The sequence below is a fragment of the Cyrtonyx montezumae genome, unplaced genomic scaffold, assembly GCF_038088225.1.
Source record: "Cyrtonyx montezumae isolate F1298 unplaced genomic scaffold, pur_monq_1.0 scaffold_14, whole genome shotgun sequence".
NCBI classification, from domain to species: domain Eukaryota; kingdom Metazoa; phylum Chordata; class Aves; order Galliformes; family Odontophoridae; genus Cyrtonyx; species Cyrtonyx montezumae.
The window spans coordinates 9,163,176-9,189,814 of NW_027071870.1; the positions used below are offsets into that span (position 1 = coordinate 9,163,176).

The 26,639-nt window shown below is 42.6% G+C and overlaps 2 protein-coding genes across 18 annotated transcripts in view; one reads left to right on the forward strand and one right to left on the reverse strand.

Moving 5' to 3' along the window:
• The first annotated feature begins 118 nt into the window (after positions 1-118).
• PDSS1 (decaprenyl diphosphate synthase subunit 1) lies at positions 119-21,931 on the forward strand. 6 transcript variants are annotated; one of them, XM_065731400.1, is made up of 11 exons: positions 119-289; positions 689-753; positions 1,586-1,709; positions 2,074-2,204; positions 9,468-9,609; positions 10,331-10,442; positions 10,531-10,640; positions 17,694-17,774; positions 17,913-18,026; positions 20,660-20,740; positions 21,458-21,931. In XM_065731400.1, exons 1-11 carry the CDS (start codon positions 164-166, stop codon positions 21,596-21,598), a joined length of 1,227 nt encoding a protein of 408 aa, XP_065587472.1. In that variant the 5' UTR covers positions 119-163; the 3' UTR covers positions 21,599-21,931. The 6 variants fall into 6 exon arrangements, with proteins under 6 accessions (XP_065587472.1, XP_065587473.1, XP_065587476.1 ...); XM_065731401.1 differs by lacking the exon at positions 10,531-10,640 and having other exon boundaries at positions 228-289; positions 10,331-10,435; XM_065731402.1 differs by lacking the exons at positions 119-289; positions 689-753; positions 1,586-1,709 and adding exons at positions 6,538-6,706; positions 7,890-7,987 and having other exon boundaries at positions 2,134-2,204.
• A 1,139-nt stretch (positions 21,932-23,070) lies between these two features.
• The window catches only part of ABI1 (abl interactor 1), a 74,759-nt gene continuing 71,190 nt past the window's right edge, over positions 23,071-26,639 (reverse strand). For all 12 annotated transcript variants that reach the window (XM_065731399.1, XM_065731398.1, XM_065731394.1 and 9 more), the window contains 2 exons: positions 25,233-25,418; positions 23,071-23,763 (listed from right to left, as the gene is read on the reverse strand). In XM_065731399.1, the coding sequence (XP_065587471.1) occupies positions 23,588-23,763; positions 25,233-25,418 (362 nt within the window). In that variant the 3' untranslated portion in view covers positions 23,071-23,587. The remainder of the gene's footprint in view (positions 23,764-25,232; positions 25,419-26,639) is intronic.

The window sequence follows — 26,639 nt, forward strand, 5'->3', positions numbered from 1 at the left end:
CAACCTTCGCTATTTACAGCAATTCTACACGTAGAATTGTAAATACAAGCTCCTCCTCCTCCCCCCCTTCCTCCCCGGCCGCCCCGCAGCGGGTCGCGGCGCCGGGCTTCCGCCTCCGGGTCGCGGCGGTGAGGACGGCGGTGCCGGCGCTGCCGGGGACAGCATGGCCTTGAGCTGGTGGTGGCGGTGCGGCTCCTCCTGCCGCCGGGCACCGCCGCTCGGCCCCGCGCCGCCGCTCCGCCCGCCGGGACCCGGCCCGCGCCGCGCTCCGCCCGCCCCGCGCTCCGCGGTGAGTGCGGCGGGCGCCTGGAGGTCACCGGCGATGAATGGGGCGGAGGGGGCCGGGGAAGGAGAGCGCGGCGGGAGGGCGGCTCCGGGAGCCGTGGTTCAGCTGTGAAACGAGGGGCGTTTGGAAAACGCACTTCCGAGCGCGAGAGCGAGCGATGCCCGCTGGCAGTGCACGGGCAGCCTTGCTGGCTGCCCCTGCAAGGGCGGAAAGTTCACCGCGCCTGAGCGGTGTGAGTCGGGATCTCGTGGGCGCGGCAGCGGGCATTGTGAGGCTCCCTTTGCTGCTGAGCTGTCAGCGGGAAGAAATGGCGCAGTGCTGAACGCTTCCTTTCGTAATCGGATGTTTTCCGTCCATTTTAAGTTCTGCATGTGATATTAACCCTGATTTTTCCTCGCGCAGATGTGTCACTTTCCCCAGAGAAGCTCAGTACGGTCTTTTCCAAATCTGTGTAGTACATCTTGGCGGTAAGTTGGAGGTTCTTGTTCCATGCTGGGTGAAAATGTACTTACTGGGTGAACTGTGTAGTCGCTGTGAGCTGTAAGCACAGACTGAAAATCAGTTAATTTGCTATAGAGCATTAGATAATTCCACATAGACCTACGTTGAGCTGTGGGGCTGGAGTCTGAGTCCTCCATTCTGGAGAGCAATAGGCAAAGCCCTTCACGTCATGAAATTTGTTTGGAAAATGAGACACACTAAGAACCACAACCTTTAGCTCCAGGGAGTATAAAGAAATCATGAGGCCCAGGCGTAAATGCACCTTGATGCGTGCAGGTAGAACTTTGACCCTTATCACCATGTGGGATCATGATACTATCTGGAAGTGTTGATTTAATGTATAACTTAGGTGGGGCCATCTCATGTGCTGGGTGTGTAAAGGGGAATTTTCAAATCCGAGCCAGGAACACTTGTCTAGGATTAGGAGGAAATCAGCAAAGTAATTGTAAGATGTAGGCTTTGTCTGCAAATGTACACTGTACTGTACTGCACAGAGTGTTCAAAAGGAATGCACTGAGAGCAGCATAGTTTGCTACCCAGGAGACTTCTGAAATCTGTTAAGGGCGTGAGTGTGTGGAGGATGGTGGTTATTGGTTTCCAAATGCTGCACTTTGCTAGCTCCAGAATGTCTACAATCATCAACAAGTAGCTTTGCTGGCCTTGTTCCTCATCAGTTGGTTAAAATGATGCCTTGTGTCACTAGGAAGGAAGGGGGTTGTGCATTGAAAGGTTTCTGCTTGTGGAATCAAAGGAAGTTGGCTTTTGACAATGTTACTCTTTTAAAAACTCTGTCACCAGGTTTTATCATACAAGTACAGCCCACATGTGCAGCTGCAGTAAGACAGTTAGTGATGAAAAATACCAGGACCCTTTTCAACTTGGCAGAAAAGACTTGAAGAATCTCTATGAGGATATTAAAAAGGTAAAGGATTTTGGTTACTGTTCTGGGATATTGTAATGATTCTGACTTAAATTAAACCATTGTTGTGGAGGGTAGTTACTTGGGGATCGTTCTTCATGCTTATGAAGAGAGCTGTTTATAAACTGAACTGAAGGTGGGGAGAGCATTTTGACCTATCATGTAAAGCCAGTATGCAGTTTTTGTTTTATCCTGACTTACAGTGCTTGAATGCATCAATTATGTTTCAGATTACAGTGAAAAGTGAACAGCTTCAGCTTACATTGGGCGGAATGAATACTGGTGATAACCTTTTGTGTGCATACTGCTTAAACTGTAAGATTGGCTTTGTGACTTTAATGCTGGTATCATCTTTTCCTTCCTGTAGGAGTTACTTGTATCTACTGCAGAACTTAGGGAAATGTGTGAATATTACTTTGATGGGAAAGGAAAGGCCTTTCGACCAATGATTGTGGTGCTAATGGCAAGGGCTTGCAACATTCACCACAGCAATTCCAGGTGAGTCAGTTGCTCTTGAGTATGTGGACATGTGTCATACTTGAAATGTGTCATTCCTGCATTTTCCCAAAAGTATGTTTAGTATTCCACTGTATAGAAATAAAATGTTCCACAATAAAGCCTGAGTTTAAATTCTATTTTAAGGATGCATTTTTGAATTTATCAGTGCAAAGTGAACTATTGGTTTTATTACGTGCTTCCATGTGTAATACTGTGGGATATACCTCAATTGTAACTGGTGATAGAAAACCGTGTCCTCGAGTTCTGGTAAGGCTTTTAGCAGATTGTAGCTTCTTACATAAATGGTTTATAAGAATCTGTAACACTCTTGGAAAAACTGTATTAACTGTTTTCAGTTGTAACCATTTCTGTAGCTGTTAAACCCTTGAAGAGATGAGAACTTCGTTGGAAGAAGGGACTTTCATAATGTGTTTTTGTTATTACACAAAAAAGCCATCAAGCAGGTAGTATAATTGCATTTGATGCTGTGAGACATTCAGGCAGTCAGAGGTCCTCCCTCCCTCCCCCCGTGGGTGAAGTTCTGTACACTTTGATGTCAGATTCTTTATTCAAAAATCCTGCCATTATCCTCATGTTTTTCAGTGTACTGTCCTTTGAGGAGTTCTGGCAGAATAGAACATCACTCCTTGCTTTGCCTGGTTGCAGATGCTTCTTTCCACATGTTCCTGTTGGTTTTGTTGACTGGAGTGCCCCTTGCATTCCAGTCATGTTTCCAGTCTTCCCTCACAGGATGTCAAATGTGAAACTTTTGGTCCCTTGCCAGACTAGTTTATTGATCTCAATGGATTTCCCATCCACTGCGCCATCATCTCCTTAGTAATAACTTAGTGCCTCGTTGGACTTGATTTTTGTACCTTAGAGCACAGTGTATATTTTATGGCTTGATATGGCACCTTTCCCAGTATCTCAGTGATATTTTTTCCCTATCTTTGTGAATATAATTCCTAAGGAGAAAGAAAAACCTAATTGGCAATGTCCTGTACTATATGTGCCACTTTGTCTTGGACAGTGAACTTCACTTCAGCCTATTTCAGTTTTTTCTGTACAGTGCTACTCTTGAGACAATGACAAAGACGTAAAAAGAAGAATTAACATTTCTGATAGTCCTCAGGGACATACTTTGTCACAGCACTGATTTGCTTAATATTTTTACAAGTGCTTTTGGCATGAGTGTGGCAGTGGTGCTTTCTGTTGACACAGTCATTCCTGATGACTTCCCATCCGTGGTGGAATGAAAGGTAGAACAATGAAACAAAAAATTCTGCTTGGAGAAGTTGGAGGCTCACAAGTGTCCCATTAGGACCTCAGTGAGACTTGCAGGCACCTTCTCTATGAAAAACCTCAACGTGATCCTCGCATGCATCAACAGCAGAATATCCAGTTCAGCTAAGGGAAGGGCTGATATAACTGTACAGTGAAATCATCAGTGTCCAGAATTCTTGTGTTTAAAGAAAGATAACTGCAGCTTAGGGATGGACCGCAAGGGTAATTAGGGAGAGTGAAGGGCTCGTCTGCAGATTTGTAAGGAATAGGAAAGAAAGCTACTTAAGACAATGTACAGTGTTGATAAGAGTAAATGTGTTCAGGATGGAAATGTAGGAGAGTTTGAACAATTGGAACAGTGAGTTTTTAAAACATTCTTCTGGTCAGAATAATGGAAAAGATAGTTCTATCTTATTCTAATGTGTTATGTGAGAAGCTTATCAATAAAATCATGTAGTGTACAGGCAATACTGAGAAGTCCAGACTTGATGTAACGAAGCATGTAACATCAGATGTGATCAGCAAATCAAAGATAGTAAGTAGCCATAGGAATAACTGCATTTGCTTTTATTTGCACAGATCATATTTGCTGCCTTTTAACATGTATATGCTCATGCACATACATTTGTCCATGCATTATTCTGTCTTTAAATAGTCAGGAGCAGTTTGATACCTGCCCTGTGCCAGTAAGAAAGTGTGATCTCAGTCTCTGAATGCTACATATGCTAAGTCAAGTAGCCAACCCTCAGTACCAGCACTGATTTATAGATACCTGTGTCATTTGACAGCATTTGTACACCTCTTGCAGTGTTTGTCAGCACATCCGAACTACGCTTTATGTTCAAAAGTCTCATTAATTTAAATGTTCCTTTTATGAGAACAGGCCAAGTCGCCTCTGTCATGTCTGTCATGTTTGTGTTTGCTTTATTAGTTAGTTAGTTAGTTAGTTAGTTTGTTTGTTTTATAGAATGACATTCTGAGTAGGGAGAACAGAAAAGTTTCAACAAAAGAAGAGAATAAAATCTCAGGGTATTTACCTTCCTCTTTGCTTCATGCTGCTTTTCTCAAAGACTGTGATTGTAATTGAAATTAATATATGTTCATGCAAGCCTTTTGGCTGCTGCGTGATGTCCAACATCTTTTGAGGGTTGGTAGGCCATGTGAAAGAATATGCTTTCATATTTTGAATACCTACTTATTCGGATTGATGACGTTTCGTATGTATTTTCTTCTCTTTGCTTTAAGTTTCTTGAGGCAGGCTGCGTGTTAACACCTGTTTTATATACATGTATACTTCCAGCTCACGCTGATGGTAATTTTGTTAGTATTGCTTCTTGTAGAGTTACTGATTCCAGATGACAAATTGTTCTGTTATCTTTTTCATGAGGAAAAATGTGCACATAGAGAAGAAAACACTGCATTTTTGCTACTCTGTTGTACTTCTGAGTGAGGAAAATACAGCCCTTGCTTTCTGTTGTACTTCTCTTGTTGTTAGTTTTTTGAGTTGATGTTTTGGTTTTTTTTTTGAGATGTTTCTCCTCTTTCAAATTTTCATTTCCCTTCAGGCGTTTTATCATGCTTTTGCTCAGTGAATATTAATTCTTCTCCCAGGCTTGTTTTACTTTGGTTCCCACGTATGCCCCGTGCAGCCCGTCCCTGCCCACCGCCCTCCGGTGCAGAACCGTTCCCTGACCCCCAGCTGCCCCTCCCCTGACACAGCTCCATGCCGTTCCCTCGGGCCCTGTCGCTGTCACACAGAGCAGAGCTCAGCGCTGCCCCTCCACTCCCTGTGAGAGCTGCAGCCGCCATCAGGGCTCCCCTCAGCTCCTCTGCTCTGGGCTGAGCACACCCGGGGCCCTCAGCTGCTCCTCATGCCCTGCAGACCCACTGTCGTCTTTGTAGACTTTGTAATGATTTTATGTCATTTTCATACTGTGGTGCCCAAATCTGCAGCCTGCTGGAGGTAATAGCCAGGGTTGCCCCTTCTCAGGTGCAGAACTTGGCACTTGCTCTTGTTAAGCTTTGTGTGGATGGTGATTGCCCAGCTCTCTAACTTGCCTAGAGGTCTGCAAGCCCTCTTCACCCTCAATGGAGTCAACAGCTCCTCTCAGTTTAGTATCATCAACAGTCTTACTCAAAACACCGTATATCCTACATCCAAATCATTGATGAAGACTTTAAAGAGAACTGGTCCTAAAATAGAGTTCCACTAGTGTCTGGGTGTCTGTGTGATGTAACACCGCTTACTACAACCCAAACCTTGCTGCCCTTTTCAGCTGTCCCATAATTTGCTGGTTCCAGCATGCTTTTGCTGGTTCTTTAGTTGTTTTCTGTTGCTTTTCTTGGTGGTTTTTGTTTTGTTTTCCTTTCTTACAGTACTGCTTGAGATGGTACCACTCTTCCTTGCTTGGTTGTTAAAATAACAGGACACGACTTCATAAGGATATGGGTCCTGATCTTTTGAGGCAGTCCACAGGGACCTCTTTGTCTTCTCAGAGCCCCACGAGAACAGATGAAATTTCTCAGGGGAATGGAGACAGATACCCAGATAGCTCTGCTTACTGATAAAGTGACGTGATCTTTTGTGTTTAGATTTTAGAAGGTCAGCTATTTAGAGTGCCCCTAGCAGCTGGCTAGTTAGCTGGCTTTCTAGAGTAAGGTTGCTTTGTTTTAGTCATTGTAAAGAGAATGACTGCAGTGCAAGGCCATAGTGAATCCAAAATACTGCCAAAAAATAACCATCCAAAGCATTCAAGCTGTTTGGTGCTAGTTTGGTTTTATTTTTCACTTCCACTTGAAGACCCAGTTGTCAGAAATCCAGCTCTGAGTCTTTAGGTCTCTTGCGCAATGTTTTTTTTTTTTGTTGTTGTTGTTGTTTAATGATAGCAACTTATTTTTGTGCAAGAGTGAAAATTACTGTAAAGAGCTGAAGCTGAGGTCATGGAAACCCTCAGTTTCACACATCCTCTGACATTTCTTCACACAATACCTTTGTGCAGAATTTCACAGAATTATCACTTAACCTGATGGGACCTCTGTTTCTATTTAGGATATCTTTTCCAGAGGTGTTTGTAAATAAGAATTTTTGTCTATTTCTCCACCTGAAATGAGTGACAAACAAAGAGAAGTCCAAAGAAGTACAGAGACATCTCGATAGAGAAAATAGTGAGCACAAATGATTTAGGGAGGAAAAAAAGGGAAATAAATCCATCAAAATGGTAAGAGAAACACTTAAATATAATGATATAGCCAAAGTAGAGTGAATATTTTCTATTGTATGGGGATCTGCCAGCAACCCTACTCTTCTTTTCTTTCCCTCTTCATTGTCAGATGCCTCTCCCGTTTGCTGTCTTTCAGTAGTTAGGTAATTTGTTCCTGGTTAACACATCCCTTCTCTATGCTTCTGTTAGTCTGTAGTGTCCTTCTGTGTCACAGACCATGTTTCTCAAGTGTTACTTTTTTTTTAGGCACATGAACTTAGCAGCAGAAATGTACTTTGAGGAGCATGATTGTACCACAGAAATTTTGCAAGTTCTGTTGCCAGTTTCCTGCCTTTGAACTGGCAATGTCTGCCTAGTGGCATACACACTGCAAAGCACCTTGTTGCACCTGTTAATATTGTGTTTGTTTGGAGGCAGAAGGTTTGTTTAGTTTTTGGTCACCTGGAAGATCAGCCTTGGTCTTGTTCAGTGTGTTTGAATCAAGTTCTGGTTCCCTGGGGTACTGTGTGTCCAGAAATGCTTGTTGCAGAATCAAGTGGGGGATCCTGTTGAGAAATAGAATGTGGTCAAAGATTACATATGCATGATATCCATTTCTAAAAGATGAAGTTATGGTTACATAGGATATAGTTGTAATAATACCATCTTGGGGTGCCTTTATTCTGAGAATGACCTAAAAATGGCATCATTCCACTCCATGGACTCATGGCGATCCAGGATCATGGTGATCCTGGCCTGAATTACTGCTGATACTTCTTGCTTTTGTTTTGCAGGCGGAGCAGAGTGAAACATGACAGGGAGTAAGAAGGATCCCGTTTCTTTTGTGTTTGCCCTAATGTAGGCATGCTCTGATTCCAGATTTTTTCTCATAAAGTGTTTGTAGGAATCTATTGCAATATTTCTGGCCAGAGATGGGAAGAACCATGCTGCAGAACTTCCAAAAATTGTAGCTTTAAAAAAAGCCTCCAGGTTAAATTGTCACATGTGATTTAGCATACAGGAAGCCAGAGATATTAATCGTGAGCTGTCCCATGCCATTTTTGGTCATTATCAGAAATGAACTGCACTGTGAAACAGAATTTTCAAAACTTGCTTTTGAAATGTCTGTCCTTGTGCTGCATTCATACCACTGAAAATATTGGCATGTCTGTGAGTGTTGCCATTTACTGCTACTTCCCAGCAGGAAGTCCACTCTGCTGACATAATTAATGAAAAAGGGAGTCCCCAAAAGGAGACCCGTGCATGAAAGAGGCTGGAGACCTTTGCAGTTGTTTGAAGGTAAGTTATCCTACTTAGTATTTTTTTTTTTATAAATGCTTAGACTGAACTAGCACTTGACTAAATCACTAGTCCACAGCTCAACTTACCATCAAACAGCTACAAAGGTTTCCAGCTCTTATTTTTCTGTTACTCAAAAGCTACATTTTTGCAGCCTGTGAGCCACACATCCTGCTATTGTTCAGGATGTAGAACTCCCACTGACAGCAATGCATAGTTCTGCATAGAGGTAGGTGTCAGAACACTGTGTTATGTCAGCAGACTGCAAGATGTTCTTTCATTTTGTGATTAATCACTAGATTTTAATAGACTAGGCAATGCAAAATTTTAGATTTCATTTCAATCGAGCTGAAACAATTAACTTTGCTTTATTTCAGTTCTCACTTCTTATTCTGTTCTGCTTGAAAATAGTGTTATTTGCTCTGTTAATTGTATACCAGAAGTAAGGTGTTTATCTATCAGAAATAATCTTACCTGTTCTATTTTTTTTCTCATCCATGTGGGATTGTTAGAGCTATAGGGCAAAGCCAATAGGGGTAGCATTCCTGGGATCCTGCATGCAGCTCTTGATGAGACCAGAGCTAGACAGCAAGCAAGGCAGTGGCATTTGGGTACTCAGGTAGATGGTGCTTTCTCTGAGCTAGGACAGCTCTTTTGTGTTCATTTTGCCAGCCTCAATCCCTAGGTAATTGTTTTTATATTCTTCTACCTCTTTTTCACCTCGGTGAAAAATAAAGTAGATGTGAACTACTGAGAGTTGAATCACCAGTGTTAGGTCTTCCCAAAGGTCTTCCCACCTTTCCTGAGGTGTTAGGTAGTTTGTGCTCACGGCCCTAAAATGATTGCAGTGTAATTCTGATTAATTCCTCAGGCTTTTTGAAGAGCCTCTGAAGTCTTAGGTAACCAGATAAGATAAAAGGATAAGATCAGCAAATCATGTATTCAGATGTAGAATATGGGTTTTTTTTTTTTGTCTGCTGATCTCTCCAACTTGCTGGTTCGTAGTGCTAACCAGCTTGGGAGAGTTTGTGGTGCTGCATCTTATAGCAGAGCAACAGAGAAATGAGAAAAACTTTAAACTCAGCTACAAAGCTACTTGGCATCCTTTTCTCTGCCCTTTTCCCCATTTCTGTCTCCTTGGAATGAAGCATCCTTAATGCTGTGCTATTTATTGCAGTCTGGATTTAGCAGGATTACAGTCAGTAACTGAGGAGTTTTGCAATACTGTTAATGCAGCAAGACAGAAAAGGGCCTAATAAGGATGGAAACATCGCACTGTGCTCATTGAACTAACATGATCTTACTTTCTCTTGTCTTCCTAATTTCAGGTTTGAAAGATGGGGTTCAGACCATGGAAAAGCTGCAACAGCTGTTCTCAACAAAATATGTTTTTGCTTGGGTTTTGTTGAGATTTCTTCCAGTTGCAGTGCAGCACACAAAATGTATTTAATTTTGTGTCAAATCTTGTTCTTTATTTTAGGGAGGTGCAAGCAAGCCAGCGCTCTGTGGCCATAATTGCAGAGATGATCCACACAGCTAGCCTAGTTCATGATGATGTTATTGATGATGCAAATTCTCGCAGAGGAAAAATGACAGTCAACCAGATCTGGGGCGAGAGGAAGGTAAGGATGGAAGGATGGCTTTTTAGTTCAGGCAAAGCAGAAACATCCAGGCTTTTTGCCTGGGTGCAGACTTGGGGCATTCCAGAAAAAGTGTGAAGCATTGTGTCCAGATTGTAGGTAAGACAAGTCGGTGCTCTGTTACTGATCTTTTGGGAGCATTAGGGAAGCTGTGGTTGTAGTGTGACTCTTTAATGCTTTCAACTTGCCCATGTCCTTCTCTTTTGAAGTTGTACCTCATTCAAAACACAGTAGGTTGACCTGTTTCAGTGATGAATGCAAAACATTTTCCAGTCGGCACGAGGATATTTTGAGTGCTGCTTCTTCACAGAGCATTATTAGGAAGGCCTTAATCAGAAAATGCAAGGAAAAAAACCAATTACTGGTACTGATTGAGGCAGTTCAGAGCTGACATGGCATAACAGTCACAGCAGAACAGTCACATAGAGAGGAAATGTTTCAAACTTAACATGCAAACAACTTCAGATGTTGCATAGAGGGAGAACACTACTTATGTAGAAAAATTTAACCAGCAGTATAAGACAGGAACTCGAAAATGGCCCCAATTTTAACATTTGGCTGTCTTCTGCTTTCTCTCTGTTATAACTTATGCTTTATGTAGGAAAACGATGTGATGTGTGCCAAAAATAAAGGAAGTTGTATCATTTATATTAAATAGAAAAACAAAATAATTTTCTTTCTTTTTTTTTTTTTTATCTCTTAGGCTGTTCTAGCTGGTGATTTCATCCTGTCAGCTGCTTCCTTAGCTTTAGCACGAATTGGAAACACTACTATCATCTCTGTTCTAACTCAGGTGATTGAAGATCTGGTGCGTGGTAAGGTCTTTTTCTGTTTTTATCATCAGACTCATTTGCTTAAGCAGTAAAGCCACAAATAAAAACTTCCATCTGTGCAAAATTGTAGGTGAATTCCTCCAGTTGGGTTCCAAGGAAAATGAGAACGAGAGATTTGCTCACTACCTCGAGAAGACTTTTAAGAAGACTGCCAGTCTGATAGCAAACAGTTGTAAAGCAGTATGTACGTCTGTCTCTTCTAAAGTTAACATCCCGTACCGTAAGCTTCACAGCTCAACTGATTATTTCTGCTTTCTCTGGAGGCCCTCCAAAGTGAAGCCTTCAGAGGGCGTTCTGCCAGAATGAGCCTTCCATTGTGCCTTTGATCCCAATTCAGCTGTGTTGCCTTCAGTATTGGTTTTCATTTCTTCCTGTTTTGTGTTTATACACACATTTATTGACACTCACATGCACCAGAACGGGGCTCACAGTGGCAGCCTCAAATTTATGAAATTCTGCAGGTTTGAGGAAATGTTTTTTTTAATGTCAGTTGAGAATTCTTGATCCTGTAATTTGATTTTAAGGCTTCTTTGACATCTGGTCCCATGAGTCACTGCAGATTGGGACTTTAAATTATAGCAGTGGGAGAAAACAACCGCTTGCATATACTCCACATTATGTGCTCAAAAAACATGAGCATGTACTTGTTGGTTTGACTGGGACTGTGCTATATCTAACCCTAACCGTCAGCCAGTTCTGTTAATCACTACAAAATGAGCTGATTCAAAGTGATATCCATGTTCAAAAAACATGTTTAGTCATAGTGCAGAAAATGGAGAAGCTGAGCAATAGTCCTATCCCCGTAGACTTTATATATAATTTAAATTCTCTTTCTTTCTTTCTTTCTTTCTTTCTTTCTTTCTTTCTTTCTTTCTTTCTTTCTTTCTTTCTTTCTTTCTTTCTTTCTTTCTTTCTTTCTTTCTTTCTTTCTTTCTTTCCTTCTTTCCTTCTTTCCTTCTTTCCTTCTTTCCTTCTTTCCTTCTTTCCTTCTTTCCTTCTTTCCTTTCTTTCCTTTCTTTCCTTTCTTTCCTTTCTTTCCTTTCTTTCCTTTCTTTCCTTTCTTTCCTTTCTTTCCTTTCTTCCTTTCTTTCTTTCTTTCCTTTCTTTCCTTTCTTTCCTTTCTTTCCTTTCTTTCCTTTCTTTCCTTTCTTTCCTTTCTTTCCTTTCTTTCCTTTCTTTCCTTTCTTTCCTTTCTTTCCTTTCTTTCCTTTCTTTCCTTTCTTTCCTTTCTTTCCTTTCTTTCCTTTCTTTCCTTTCTTTCCTTTCTTTCCTTTCTTTCCTTTCTTTCCTTTCTTTCCTTTCTTTCCTTTCTTTCCTTTCTTTCCTTTCTTTCCTTTCTTTCCTTTCTTTCCTTTCTTTCCTTTCTTTCCTTTCTTTCCTTTCTTTCCTTTCTTTCCTTTCTTTCCTTTCTTTCCTTTCTTTCCTTTCTTTCCTTTCTTTCCTTTCTTTCTTTTTCTTTAATGAAAGGAATTATAGCTGGTGTATGGCATAGCAAGAGAGTTCTGAGACTATTAGATTACAATCCTGTGTCAGTTTTCTTCCTGCGATCTCAGAGCACTTATGTATTTTTGCAATAGACAACAGCTGAAAATTGTTTCTATCTGGAAAATCATGTAGAATGAGAGAGGCATATTTTGGGGAGGAAAGATGTCTTTCATTGTATAGGTGCTTCTGCTTGAAGGAAAGGAGTTAAAGTTTTCTGGATTGCTTGTATTAATGACAGTATGGCCCATGCAAGAATCCCTCTTTGCAGTTCCTTTATATTAGCAGAGCTTAGAATAGTAATGAGCATCATATTATTTATTACTCTGCTATCTCAAAAAAAAAAAAAAACCCACCAACATTTTACATTGAACATTGACAGTCATCCTAATAGAAACCTTTATGGAGAGAAGGATCACTTTCCCATGGAGTGGAATCTCCTCACAAATCCATTATTTGGAATTTTTTCCTTTCCTTAACTCACAGAAGAATTAGGGATTTAAGCACCTACTTCAAGACTGTAGCTGTGGTGCTGGTGAATGGGAATGACATGCTTGGGTGCTGTTCTTCAAGTAATTGTTCTCAGTTGTTCCAGTGCTGAACTTCTGGATGTGTATATGTAGTAGAATTGGTGTTATAAATTAATACGAAGGAGATACTTGTCCTTAAGGTGAGACCATACTTGCAGGATGCAGTATCCATGACTTGTATATACATGCCTACCTCTGTTTCATGGGCTGGGAGAACTCCTCTGATATTTTAGCAGTGGAAAGTTTGGTTTTGTGGGGTATTTTGTTGTTTTTTCTTTTCCTATTTTATATGGTTTTGACCACAAACCATAAAGGAGTTCTGTCAGTGAAGGTGATCACCAGGGTCATCATTCTGGCTTGAAAGGAAATTCATCCGGGGAATGAAGAGTATTCATATCCCATTTTTAGCAACAAAACTAAGGAGAGAGATTATTGGTTTACAGAGCATCAGCTGTAACCAGGCAAGTGTGTCACCAGATGCAGTTCAAATCCTTTTTAATGATAGGAAAAGACTTTGGTTTGTTTTGGTGCATAAATGAGATACAAACATTAACTGGAATGTCGAACTGTTTCAAGAGGAATCTTAGGATTGCACACTGGGAAGGAAGAATGCAGAATATTCCTGGTAAAATGTCTGAGCAGGGTCATCACTAGTTTGTCAGCACTCGTCTGTTCACTGCATTAGATGTTTTCTGCATGTCCAAAGCATCACTGCACTTGAATCAAAAGTCCTTTAAGACAGCAATTATTCTTTTGTTTAATTGACAGAGCAGTCTGTCCAGGATATGAGAGTCTCAGTCCTCAGTTTATTTCTACCATAGCTTTACACGGGGGAACGTTACCGAAGTTGCAGCCAAAGTAACACATTGCAAAAGGAAATGGTGGCAGATGGCCCAGGGGGTCACTGAAGGCTTAGTTACTGAAAGGCATTTTTCAGAGAATCACAGCAGGTGACTGCCTCAAAAATTAATAATAAATCTGCAGTGGAATTTCTGTCTGTCATCAGCAGCGCTGGAGATGGCAAAATAAATTTAGCAGGTTCTCATTCTTCTTTTTTTTTTTTTAAATCCTGCTTTAATGCGAATTCCTAACCCTTGTAAAGCTATTTATGTTTTGCATAACACACTTTCAAAATAGGGATTTAATCACGCTTGTTGCAAGACCAGTGTGAAGTTGCACAAGAGATGGATTAGTTTGATAAGGGAGAGCATGCAGCCTCAGGGAGTGAGACAGGGCTGTGTCTGGGAGGTCTGGCTGAGGGACTGAAGAAAGGAGCAGCCTGCAGCTCTGCATCTGCTTTACCTCGCTTATGGTTTCATGTGTACACAGGGCTCCAGCTGAAAAAAAGCCAAACGTGCCAGGGTATGGAACTGGTGTTGAAGGAAATACGACCTCTAAAATACTAGGAGCTGGAACACCACCAGCAAAATGGATCTGTGCCCCACCCTCAGACTGAGCATGCTGACCACAGTGAAGTCTGATGACAGATGTAGGCTTAGAGCATCGGAGGCATCAGTCAGCCAATAAATTTTCTTACTTATCACATAATACAGTAGTTCCTTTGGGGTTTGCTTCATAATCTGTTTACTGTGGAAAACATTACCATAAAGGCACTGCAGATATTGAGGCATAACTTTTCTTTCTGTAAAAGTACAGATCTTCCTAAGCAAGTATTTGGCTAATGTGATCAGACAAATTATTTGTAAGATATATGAAAATGCAAACTGTGGCCAGAAGAGTTGTCTGCTGTGTGCAGGACTGGGGGGTAGATGTCTTCCTAACCTCCTTGATAAGAGTTACCAAATGGGATTTGAGGGGGCTGGAGGAGAGAGGGCCTTGTGGCAGTGAGGGCTGCATCACCAGCACATCAAGGGATGTGGCTGGTTTCCTCTGCTCCACGTGTGTCAGACCTCACTGGCAGTACTGTACCCAAGCTGGGCTCCCTTATTCAAGGCAGTATTCACGTTGTGGGTGAATTCAGTGATGGCTGGGGGCTGGAGCACACAGCATTACAAGAATTGGCTTCAGCTTGGAGTAGAGGAAGCTGAGGGGGAAATCCTCATGTTGTCCAGCTGTGTAAGAGTGTAGGAGAAGATGGAGACGCAGGGTGAAAGGATGAGCTTTTCCATGAACAATTGCAATGAGCTGTTGAGAAAAGATGCTTTGTGAGCTTGGCCAGAAGCTGGAACACATTGCCCACACAGGGCATGGGGTTTCCACCCTTGGAGATGGTGAGAACTCAGATGGATGCAGCAGTGTGTTCCGACTGAAGTGAGCCCTGTCTGAGCAGATGCATGCACCAAATTACCTTTAAGAGGTCTCTTTCAACCCAAACTACTGTGGGATTCCACTGCGAAGAGGAATGGTGCTGTCACCTGGAAACTGCAACTGAGAAGGCAGGATCCTGACTGCTTCAGGAGGGGTTGTGGAGGAAGGCTGAAGGGCAGCTGAAGGGGAAGATTTCAGAGCCTCTTCCTTTCCAAGATGGCCCCCAGCCTAGGAAAGGGAGTCTGAGAGCAAGTATCTCAAGTGCCATTTAGACAAGCACGCTTCTGCCCAGCAGCAGGTGCTTCTGTTTGGCATACAGGTCATCAGTACAGATGTGCAAGTGTTTGAATCCCCAGCTGCTGTATTTTCACATGGCAGGTAAAAGAGCAGGATATATCCAGAGGTGATGGCAGAATATTTTGTGGGTGTGAAAGATCAGTAGCAGAGAGATTGGTATATAGGCTCTCACGTAACAAAAGATTGAAAGCAAGTGTGTTTGAAATAATACCAAGCATATTGACTTGGTTTGCTGAATTCAGAGAACCTTTCTGAAGAATTGGTTCCACTTGATATTAGGAAGGGTTTTTTGAATCAGAATTTACTCAGGACATGACTGAGTTCTTGCAAGATTACATTTTTGATCAACAAACCCCCACATCAGGGAGCAATAGGATGACCTCCACGGTGTCAGTTTTACCATTTAAACATGCATAACTATGTTTACGTTGTTACACCAATTTTTATTTGTAAATGCATTCTATTATGTCAGTATGGCTTCAGACTGAGTGGGGTGAGCCTGCCTGCATCCCAGTGAGTGTCCATTTGGGGGCAATAATCCACAAGAGCAGTGTTAGAAATTGGTTTGTGGAGGAGCCCTGTGGCAGATCAGACCCAGTCATGTTTGCAGGTTTATGGTGTGGTCATGCTAAGAGTGATAGGTGTATTAAATCTGATGGATTGGCTTTATTTTTTTGTCCTCTGAGATGTTTGTAAAGTGAATAGGACATACGAAGGTCTTCTCTTGCAAAGATGCAGGAATTCATTTTTGCAGTGATGGATTTTGCTGATGGAAATAACTCGTGCTTTTATTTTTTGAATGCACGTGCACTGCTGTAATTCCCTGCATGGGTGATGTCCGTGTTCCCAGGGAGCTGCCCACATACACCGACAGCTCTGCTCTGACCTCCCAGCTTAGAGGAGGAAGCTCTTCTCCAGATGTGGCCTTCCTCCCTCCACCTGCCAGCTTGTCCCCTCTCTGACCCTTTACCATCCACCAGGATTTTGCCAACTGAATACTGTTCTGCTGAATTATTTTAATTCTTCACATTACATTTGGTGATAGGCAAAGGTTTCATTGGCACAGGGTAACTGCAGTCCCTCTGCCTTGCTATCTTTGCATTACAGAAGCACCAGAAGTTTGCTAGGCACCGCACAGCAGCAGATGATGTTAGCTTTGAGGAGCAAATACTGCTAGTTAAGAAAAGCTTCAAAAGGAGGGAACGAGGGCAAGGTGATCTCGCTGGACAGTCTCTAACAACTTTTACTGGAGTACCCCATATTTGCAGCTCACTGTTTTAATGGCCTTTAGGATGTTGTATGAATAGACATAGGTAGCATCATTTCCCTGCTACGCTGTCCCCTTAAACAAAACTGGGATGAGTGAGATGAAAGGTCAGAGGGACGCAGGCCCTGGGTGTGTGCTGTTATCCATCCACAAAGGCCATGACTGGGAATTTTCTGGTGCTTACTAACAAAATGCACCGAAGCATTGAATAGCCTCCAACTTTGTATACACTGCATCATATTTGTTAGGGTACATGTAATACATCGGTCCTTCAGCATCTAACATTATTTTGCATCTCCATGTTCACCCTCAGAGCTATTTCTGGAACAGATTTTAGTCTGGGATTCCTTTTTTTTATCTTTCTTGTTTGTTTTTAATGATCCTACATTTCATATTCCTTACAGATATGATTTTCATATGCTCATTTGTGCATCATGTGGTTTTTCTAGCATATCTTTAGTCTTGCAGTAAATAAAATGCACCTTCACTCCTTCCATCAGTCACAGCAGACTTGGATGGGTTTTGTCCTCTATTCCTGATAGCTTCATTGAGGACTGGAATAAAGCAATTTAAATGTAGCCAGCCTCATTCTGCAATCAGTATACAAGTGCAAAAGCATAAGTGCCCTTCCTGTGGAGCAATGGATTCCCAGATCTTACTCAGTCCTGTGTTTCAGTTTTGTGGAGTTTATTCAGCAAAAGCTCTCTCTTACAGTCAGTTTCTCTGCCTGTGCTCAGTTAAAATCTTTGTCTCAGTTTTGGGATGCTGTTATCTGCCTCGGTGCATTTTCTTCATTCACTGCCTTATTTTTCTTTGCCATTTATCCCTTGATGCCTTTGTCTGCAGGCTTATCAGGCGTCTTCTGAGCAATTCTATTTCAGACAGTTAACATCACCCTTAAAAATAATCTTCCTTATCTCAGCTGACCCTCCTCTGTGGATGCAATTCTTCCAATTTTGTGGATCTTTTGTGAGGCATGCAATGTGCAATTATCTGTTGTCTGACTTACAATTATCCCCTGGCTGATTTATAAACGTAATAAATTTAATTCCTCTGTCCCTGGACTGGATATGACTGTTAGCCTGCTTGTGCAATGCATCTTTACTTCTTCTCTCTCCATCAGTGCATTATAATTTCTAACTGCTGAATATTTAATAAAGCTAATCTCCTACCAGACTTGAATATATTCTTAATACTGCACTGCTCCTCAGCTTTGTTTCCTAATAAGCTTGGCTGTTGTGTGTATCCAAGAGATAAGCAAGAATGTGTTGCTGAGTCAGCATTTAATCCTTCCCCACATTCTCCCTGTTGGTGCTTGCTGTGTCACCCTCTGGCAGCAGTGGCTCCTGGCTGAACCTTCCCATTCACTCGCTCTGTTTTTCTTTTCAGGTTTCAATTCTAGGCTGCCCTGATCCCAAAGTTCATGAGATCGCATACCAGTATGGAAAAAATGTTGGCATCGCTTTTCAGGTAGTGCTTCTGTTGAAATAGGGGGAATCTTAACCTTTCCCAGCTACCAAAGTGGGCTGTCTTCATTCTTTCTATAAATGTCATCTTAGCAAGTATTTCAGAGAATGCCTTAAAGTGATCTTTGTTATCTCCTTGCAGCTAATAGATGACGTGCTGGATTTTACATCGTGTGCCGACCATCTTGGGAAACCAGCAGCAGCAGATCTCAAGCTTGGGTTAGCCACAGGCCCTGTCTTGTTTGCTTGTCGACAGGTATGTAGAAAGGAACACTTCTACCCCAAACCAAAAGCGTACACAGCTCTTCACAGCCACACAGGGACCCAGCTCAGACGCATCACTTCTACAGTGCAAGTGATGAACACGGCCTGGGCACATGTGAAGAGTTGGTGCATTCGGTATCAGCTGGAGTTCAAGTGCATGTGCATGTGTTGTCAGACTGACAAACACCTTCCTCCACAACTGCTTTTACCATTAGGCCTCCTGTATCAACGGAAGCATTAGTCTTTTGCTGCCCTAAATGCCCAGACTTCGCAAAGGTGCAGGTATTCAGACAGGTTTTCTGCACATTGGTTGCTTGCTCATGTCCTTTCCCAGGACACCACAGTCTCCCCAGGCTGCCTCCATAACCCTTTCACCGAGTTCTAGGCCTTGTGTCCATTCTGGAGCACAGTTAAAAACATGGGAAGCTTTCCCTTCTCTGCAGTTGTGCTGCTGGAGGTAAATGTAAAGGTAGTTTGGAGAAGGGAAAGGAGTAGATCAGTTAAGTTTAAAATTGGTCAAGATTTTTAGTGGCATGAGAATGATTTAGAGAAGTAAAAAGAAAACGAAAGTACTAGCAGCACCAAAAGAAACATCAAAATTGGCAGTAGTCTGTTGAAGGGAGAAAGCCTGGTGTAATACACGTTGCTCAGGCTTCTGCTTTACCTGAGGAAAGGTTTGGGACTTAGAAAGCAGTCCTTCCTTCCAGGCTGCACGATATGCTAGGTGGCACAGCTAGTTCCAGTAGGAGCTCTAGGCTGTGTACTGTCAATGGATTTACTCAGAGCTTGAGATGGGAAAAATTTTAAATAGTTTCTTTAAAAAATAAACTTTCTAATATTTACTGTCCCCCCTTTCTTAACAGAAAGAGCCCAGGGGGGGCTGCAATGTGTGCATGTGTTTGTTTCCTCATCCTTTGGGCATTTACAAGGACGTGCATCTCAGAAAAGTCAGGAAAGGGAGGAGTTTCAACTGCTTGGGAGTGCAGACTGATGCACGCCGAGAACAACCTCCTCCACGTGCTCAGTTCTTCCCCATTGGTGTGTCTGGGGGACACGTGAACTTGTTCTTATTATTATTGCAGAATTTGTTTGTGAGCAGCAGGATCTTGTTAGTCATCAGCAACTGGCATCGCTAAAAGGACAGAGAGACAGGTACAGAAAGAGGCTGCAGTTGTGCAATGGGGTTTTTTAGTTTGTTTTATCTGCTTGTATGGAGAAGCAGGGACGTAGGACAAAGACACTGGCAGAGAATGGGTGACACTGACCACCTGTGGGCACTCAATGTTGCAATGTTTAAATGAAAATTATTCTTCCATGAATTTGCTCGGGTTGCTGTTTGTCTCTTTCAGGCTCACTTATCATTTAATTGCTTGTGTTTGAGAATAATGTGGAAGTACAGAGAAAAAAAAATCTATCCATTTTATTTTGAAGTCTCGATCTTCGTAGGTCACTTCTAAACAATTCTACTCATTTGTACCTGATAGATGAGAAGTGTAAGTGACTGAAAGGTGACTTGCTCGTCTTGCAGGCAGAATGCTCTGCTGAACATTTCCTGCTGTTTTTGAGAAACTGAAAGAACAGCACTACAAACTTAAGTGATATATAAACAAAGCCTAAGTGCTAGAAAGAAATCTGGAGCTAAATGCTTATCTGCGCTGCTACTGAAAGCTGTTTCATCTATTTTTATCTGAGAATAAAAAGTCCTGAGCGAGGACTTGAAGATAGTCCAAAATGAAATTGTTGCTTATGGGCTGTCTTCTCTTGGAATGAGTACTACTGCTGTCCTGCATCCCCCGTAATTTATCTGGCAGTCCTCACATTGTCTTGTCATCAGCCACAGTCCAGCTTTGCCTGTTGTCTGGCTCTCAAGTGATGGCCTTTTCTTCTTGTCCTCTGTCCTCTGCTGAGATGCAGTTTTTTGTGTCACAGTGTTGAGTGACCGTTACACAAAAGTGTCCAAGCTCAACACGGGCCCTGTTTATTCGGATTTCAGCTTGGTTCATACCATGAACAAGTTATTTTTCTCTCAAAATAAATACGCTGCCATACACTGCTTCTAGAGTCACTCTTTAACTGGTACAGCTGAAGCAGCAGGGCTTATTTTTATTACAACTGATCTTGTTGAATGCTTCTAAACTACCCTTTATATCTGTGTAACTGCTAAAAATAGCTTTTCATTACAGGTTTGGGGATTTTTATATTCTTTGGAGCTTAAATATAAAAAGCAAATGTGTGTGAATCCTCTATCATCGTAAATACGGATAATGTGAACATTGCAATTAACTTGTCATTACATGGGAAGAAAGCTGGAATCTAGAGAAAGCTGGCTGTGAGTCACCAGTGAACTTTTAAATGTATCTTCCACAGTGACTGCCTCTGAGTAACAGAGAGGTGTCACAACAGTGAGGGATGCAGCACTTGTTCCCTAACAAGGACTGCACACATCTGTGGTTTCATAACCAAAGGTGTGCCAGGGAAGCAGGTAAGTGTGTGCAGCAGTGGATCTGTGAGGTCTGTGGCAGCAGGGAACACGGCTGTGCGTGGTTTCTTTTCCAGCTCAGCACAGCCCGCTGCTGCATGGAGAACTGCTCGCAGGCAGTACGCAACTTCTCCCTTTGTGCTCAGTTTCCAGAAATGAATGCTATGATAATGAGACGATTCAGTAAGCCTGGAGACGTCGAACGTGCTCGGAAATACGTGTTGCAGGTAGGAACAGTGTCAGGTATTTCCTTCCTGAAGGGCTGAAGTCGGTCTGAATTTCACTGTGTGTGAAGCAGAAGGGCAGAGCTGCATGTTTTGAACAGATGTTGAGAAGCGTGTGAGGTCCAGTACAAGATGGTACTCCACAGCTGTTTAGGTGTTTTAGCAGAAACGTGAGTTGCTGGGTTGAATAGATTGTTGGGTGTTGTTAATCCTCAAGCACAAAATCTTCCTGATAAAAATGAAAAGCTCACGCATTAACTCTGTTCCTTCAGCTGAAGAGTTGCTGTGTCCAACGACTGATGTAAGCAGCAACTTATGATTGCAGCTGAAGTGCTCGCTCCCATTTTAGTTGACTGATGTGAAAAGAGTGAATGATTGTGCAGAATGAATACGTCTGTAGTCAGCACAGCACAGGGGGTTTATACTTCTGTTTGGGCCAAAGAGGAAAGGTTAGGCAATTCGTTTCTAGTCCCACTGAGGAATATCTTACCAATACAAGTGTTGTTTTGTGAGCGTGGTTAAGTTCAGCACTGCTAAGTTTTGGTATTTTAAAGCTTTGGGGAAGGTTCAATGCACACAGAATAAATCCTCTTCCTTACTTCTTCAGCATATAATTTAGTGTTCGGGGTACTGACTTTAAAACTACCCCCTGTCATGAAAAGGGGCAAAAGACAGGGAGGGGCTGCTCAGTTACCCACTGCGTTTAATGTTCCTCTGTAGAGTGACGGTGTGCAGCAGACAACCTACCTCGCCCAGCGCTACTGCCACGAAGCTATGAGAGAGATCAGCAAACTGCGACCATCCCCTGAAAGAGAAGCCCTCATTCAACTGACAGAAATGGTACTCGTGAGGGACAAGTGAGAGAACTCCTTCCGCTCGTTCTGGCAGCTACTTACCAGACTGTGCCTACATTTCCTTCAAGTTATTTGCTTCCAACACAAGCTACCAAAAATTATTTTTTTAAGAAACTTTTTTTTTTTTGGGGGTGGGGAGGAGTTCTACTTTCTTTTTTCTAAAAAATAAAAATAAAAAATGGAAGTGTTTTATTGTAGGAAGCCATGCAGTCAGAGCAAATCAGATCGTGCTGTGTAATTGTTTTAGTGGGGGCTATTAATTGTGGGATAGGGGAAGATGTTTACATGTTGATGCACAAAGGCCACAATGAGAATAAATATAAATCAGTGTATGAAAATTGAAGTTGCTCCGAATTTCATTCATTCACAGCAGTGAACAGAGCACGCATGCTGCTATCTGTTAAACATCTGTGGAAACATAGGTGGTTTGAATGCTTCCCTGGCTGTTAACCTACAGCAGTATCCGGAATTGAATACAGGGCAAGAGATTATAATAACAGATGATATGCAGACTTGAATTGGTTATGTATGTAACTCGTTTCCAATTCACACTGAAATGTGGCTTTGTTAGAGGTTGTTCCTTGCTAGCAGTTAGGAAGGTAGGGTTGGTATTTCAAACCCACGCTAAAATGAATGATTCAGCAGCCAGTCAAAGCTTCAACTCCATCATCTTCCATCACTCATTTACAGAGAATATGCAATGCCCTCTCCCTAGAAGACTGCTTTGAAGTCACAGACACATTCCTATTACAGTAATTATCCAGTACTACTGCATTCCTTTCCAGGTTATTTAAGCCACGGTATTTGCAGAACAGAAGTATCACCTCTAGCTATCTCTGCTTGTTATCCTTTGATGCAAATGTCTAAGTGTGTTGTTCCATCCCAGGTAAAAGGAATCCTGGTCCTGTTCTGGCTGTTTCCCCTCTGTCAGGTCTGGAGGACAGTCCCCTGTCTCCGCTCAGCTGGGCACACTACCACATCCAGAAACAGTTTCCACTGAGAAATGTCAGTTACAGACAGTGTCAACTCTTTCGATCTAGGTACCTAGGCCCAACCAAAAACTCTTGCTAAAACTTATATTGGAAGAAAGGAACTTTTAGAAGTTTGTATAAATGGGTAATTCAGGTTTCATATCTAATTTATTTGCCCTCTGTCAGTGATAAAGTCATGTTACAAACATTTGCTTTTTAGTACATATTGCCTGGGATAACACAGCCATGATTTTGCTACGTTAGCATTCCAAACTTCTTTGTCAAGCCAACCAACAAAGTAATGGACAAGACCTTTGGTTCACTTATATATTTATGAATGGAAAAAGTCATAATGTAAATTTACTTATTAAAAAAACTTGGGTACAAATTACACATACATAAGACCACCCATTTTTTGATTCACATGGACACCTTAGACCCAAACAACTCATTGTAATAGACTTCAGTGAGAATACTCCAGGTAAAGATTACAACAATTGGAAGCATCTTGGATTTTTAAAAAAGTATATTTCAATACATAAGTTTGTATGCATGCTTTAAACAAATATAGTTCAAGAATGAGCAAAGAGTCTAAACAAAAAGTAACATGACCAGCACTAACATTAAACTTCTCATCCAGATTTTAATATGTTAGTCTAACGTAGTGTTAGTTACCATGCTGTACTGAAAAAATGTAATGGCACAATCTGAATCATGGTTCATTAAATATTATACCCTACTTCCCCAGAATATTTAGGCTGGTCGTAAAATTAACAATGCGTAAGTAAATAAGTATAACCAGTTATAGACAGCTGCTTGTTTTACAAATTGCCATCAGGTAAGACATACTGCCCCCAGAGACTCAGAGAGATGGACATTCAATCATACCATCAAAACAGTATGGCCTGAAGAAATGGGCACATTTTTGAAAGTATATTAAGACAATTCTGTTAGCTTTTAGTTACCTCTCGGAAATAATCGTGGTGTGACCGAGTACAGGACCCAACTTTGAAAAGCAAAGGGTTTTAATCGGCATAGTGCATGATTGACTCGACATAATTCCCAGGAAACAAGCCGGTCACTCGGTTGCAGACTCCTTCATACCAGCCGTCGTCGTTCTTCTTTATCACATAAATGATTGCACCCTCCATAAACGACAGCTCGTCGTCTTTGTCCTTCGTATAATCATATATAGCAACAACTGTGGATTGAACATGGAAAAGATTAGCATCGTGTGAATAGCACCACTCGCTGCGGTTACATCTTGGAAAGACTCATTTGCCATCCTGGGATTTTCTGTACTGAATTCACGCGGTTTTCCTGTTTGACATCAAGTCCTGAAAGTGACATCTCCCTTTTCCCTGGTACCTGCCTGGTAAATATTCTCACCAATCTCTCACCTACTGCGTGCAATCAACAAAGCAGAGATCTCCCTAAGGAAAAACAACATTGCCTCCTGTACTACTGGAATTACAAACTACTGCTATGAATACACAAACTGTGGACATCTCTTGCCCTTTTAAACAGTAAATATGGATTTACGTAATCAGTCAATTTCATAGATTTTAAGAATCTACTATTTTACATGATGCATCATCTCAGAAACTTGAGTCCTACTGCCTAGCAAATGATGATGGAATACTGTCAGTTCTCTTCATCCTGTGTGTGCACCCTGCACTCAGTGCAGCCAGCAGTGAGGACAGGACACAGCAGTTCCATGGCTGCTGCCAAGCCCATACCACAGACACGTTTCATGCACATGACAGTACCAGCCAGAACCTGAGAAAACTTGCAACACTGCTGCTGACAAACTGGTCACTGTCCTAACACAGCTCTATGGGCAGGAGATCAGTTATTCATGGGAAGAAATGTTTACTGTATGAGTTTATGTCTAAGCACAGTTAAAGCCTGTTGATGCAGACTCGTTGGTATGTCTCATAGATTCACAGAATGGTTTGGATTGGAAGGGACCTAAAGGCCCATTCAGTTTCAACCCCATGCCATGGGCAGGGCTCTCACCCAGCAGCTCAGGCTGCCCAGGGCCCCATCCAACCTGGCCTTGAATGCCTCCAGGGATGAGGCACCCACAGCTTCTCTGGGCAGCAGTGCCAGGGCCTCACCACCCTCTAAGTAAGAAAATTTCCTCCAAGCATCTAGCCTAAATCTCCCCTCTTTCAGTTTAAAACCATCCCTCCTCGTCCTATCACTGTCTCCATGGAAGCCTCACTACATTTCATAGTGAAAAAGTCTCATGGTGTGCTCTAGCTGACTTTCAAGCTTGATGGGACAGAGCAGGACAGAGCATGGGCTTTCGGGGCTTTGTGCAGCTCCCTTTCTAGATGACTGCTCAGCAACCCTGGGGTAGCTGCAGACACAGTCCAGAAGCTCAGCAAAGATGAAAAGCCATCAGATTCACATCTGCTTCTCATAACCGTTTTGCTATACTTCTTATCCCTTCATTCTAGAATGCTTGAAGATATTTTATAATCCTTCTTTAAAAGGATTATATTGTATCACATCAGGTGTAGCCACTGACAAACTAAGAACAGAACGCTTTGAGTTCTGACTAGCAGGGGCAATGACTTTTCATCAGACCAAGCTTAGCCCTTCATCCCCTTCCGATGCCATTAATCCCCAGCGCTGCAGGAACACAGCTGCAGCCCTTCCTACCTTTCTCTATGTAGTTCTTGGGTGCCCAGGCAGGATCTCCATCCGCGTAGGGATCGCTGTACTGCACGACAGCAGCCTCCTCGTCCTCGTAGTCCACAGGGGGTGGGGGTGGAGGTGGGGGGGAGTCATCGAACATTGGCATCTCGTCGGGGGGTGGCGGGGGGGGAGGAGTCGGGCTATCGGCAACTGGAAATGTTGGGAAATTTTTTTTTTTACAGGAAAACCAGCTTGCACATCTAAAGAAACCTGAGGCTGCAGACTGTAAATAAAAGGGATGACAACACACACGGCATGCGCTATAATACCATGCACTGATTAGAAACAGAGGCTTTGTATTAACAGCTACAACACACAGCTACATTTGTTATTAGTGGTCAGATCTACGTAGAGATGCTACTAGAGTGAAAGCACATGCTGCAGGGCACAAGCTGAACACCGGCAGCGGGCAGCCCTGCTCGCCGGCCATGCTGAGGGCTGGCTGCAGCGGAAGCCATGGGAGCACTGTGAGCAGCATCCTCTGAGCCGGGCAGCGGCGGCTGCCAGCATGATTCATTTTGCACAAAGCCTTTGCCTGCACAGTCACTTTCATTTGTTTGTGAACACTGCTTCCTTGGATTCCTTCTCTCAGAGCTAGCAACAAGAGAGGAAAAAAGATCTGGTGCAGATCACAAAGGAAGGGTCGAGACCGGGCTTCAGATTTAACCAGGTGGGGGAAAGCCAAGCAATCTTGCTGTGGAAGAAAAGCTTTGTACTCATCAGTATCCTGCAGACTGGCTTGTGTGTATGCACACATCCAGGATTCAGTTAACAAATGGAAAACTACAACAGGCAGCAGCTGCTCTTTGGGAAAAAGTGCTCAAGAAATTGAGTAATCCAAAATGTCAAATCCCTGCCCTGAGACTCTCCAATCAGCACAATTACAAGTTGCTTTGGGAAAAGAGAGAGGCAGTATGGAACAGATCACTCTTCCCATCGGTTCTTAGTAACGTTCATGGCAGCTGGCAGCACAGGGGGAGAGAGATCCCAGATGCAAGACACCGTGCTGCCCATCTCATTCCCCAGATCTGGGGTCACTACACACAAACCTAGGTGGGAGTTACTGTAAGGAGCCATCACTGAGCTCAGCACTGCTGTATAGGAACACAGATTTAATGACAAGCAATCTGGGAGTCTGCAAATGAGACACAGGCACAGGCTGAAATCCACTGCTCTGAGAGGGCATGACTGAAAGAGCAGGGCACGTGCTCCAGAACACTGCTAACTTTAAGGAAGACAAGCTGGAAAGCAAGGAAAGAACACAGCATGGAGTGAAGCTCTAGCTCTTGCTAGTTACGTTTGTTTGCTTTACTGCTCTTTCCTTCTGCCTGACCACTACTAAGCAGTGACAAGCCTTTGGTCCTCAGCAAC

Excerpts from the sequence above, each read along its gene's own strand:
- PDSS1 (XM_065731400.1), top strand. The coding sequence starts at position 164 with ATGGCCTTGAGCTGGTGGTGGCGGTGCGGCTCCTCCTGCCGCCGGGCA. Across the intron at positions 10,641-17,693 it reads TAGCAAACAGTTGTAAAGCA|GTTTCAATTCTAGGCTGCCC; the intron begins GTATGTACGTCT and ends TTTTCTTTTCAG. Across the intron at positions 18,027-20,659 it reads TCTTGTTTGCTTGTCGACAG|TTTCCAGAAATGAATGCTAT; the intron begins GTATGTAGAAAG and ends CTTTGTGCTCAG.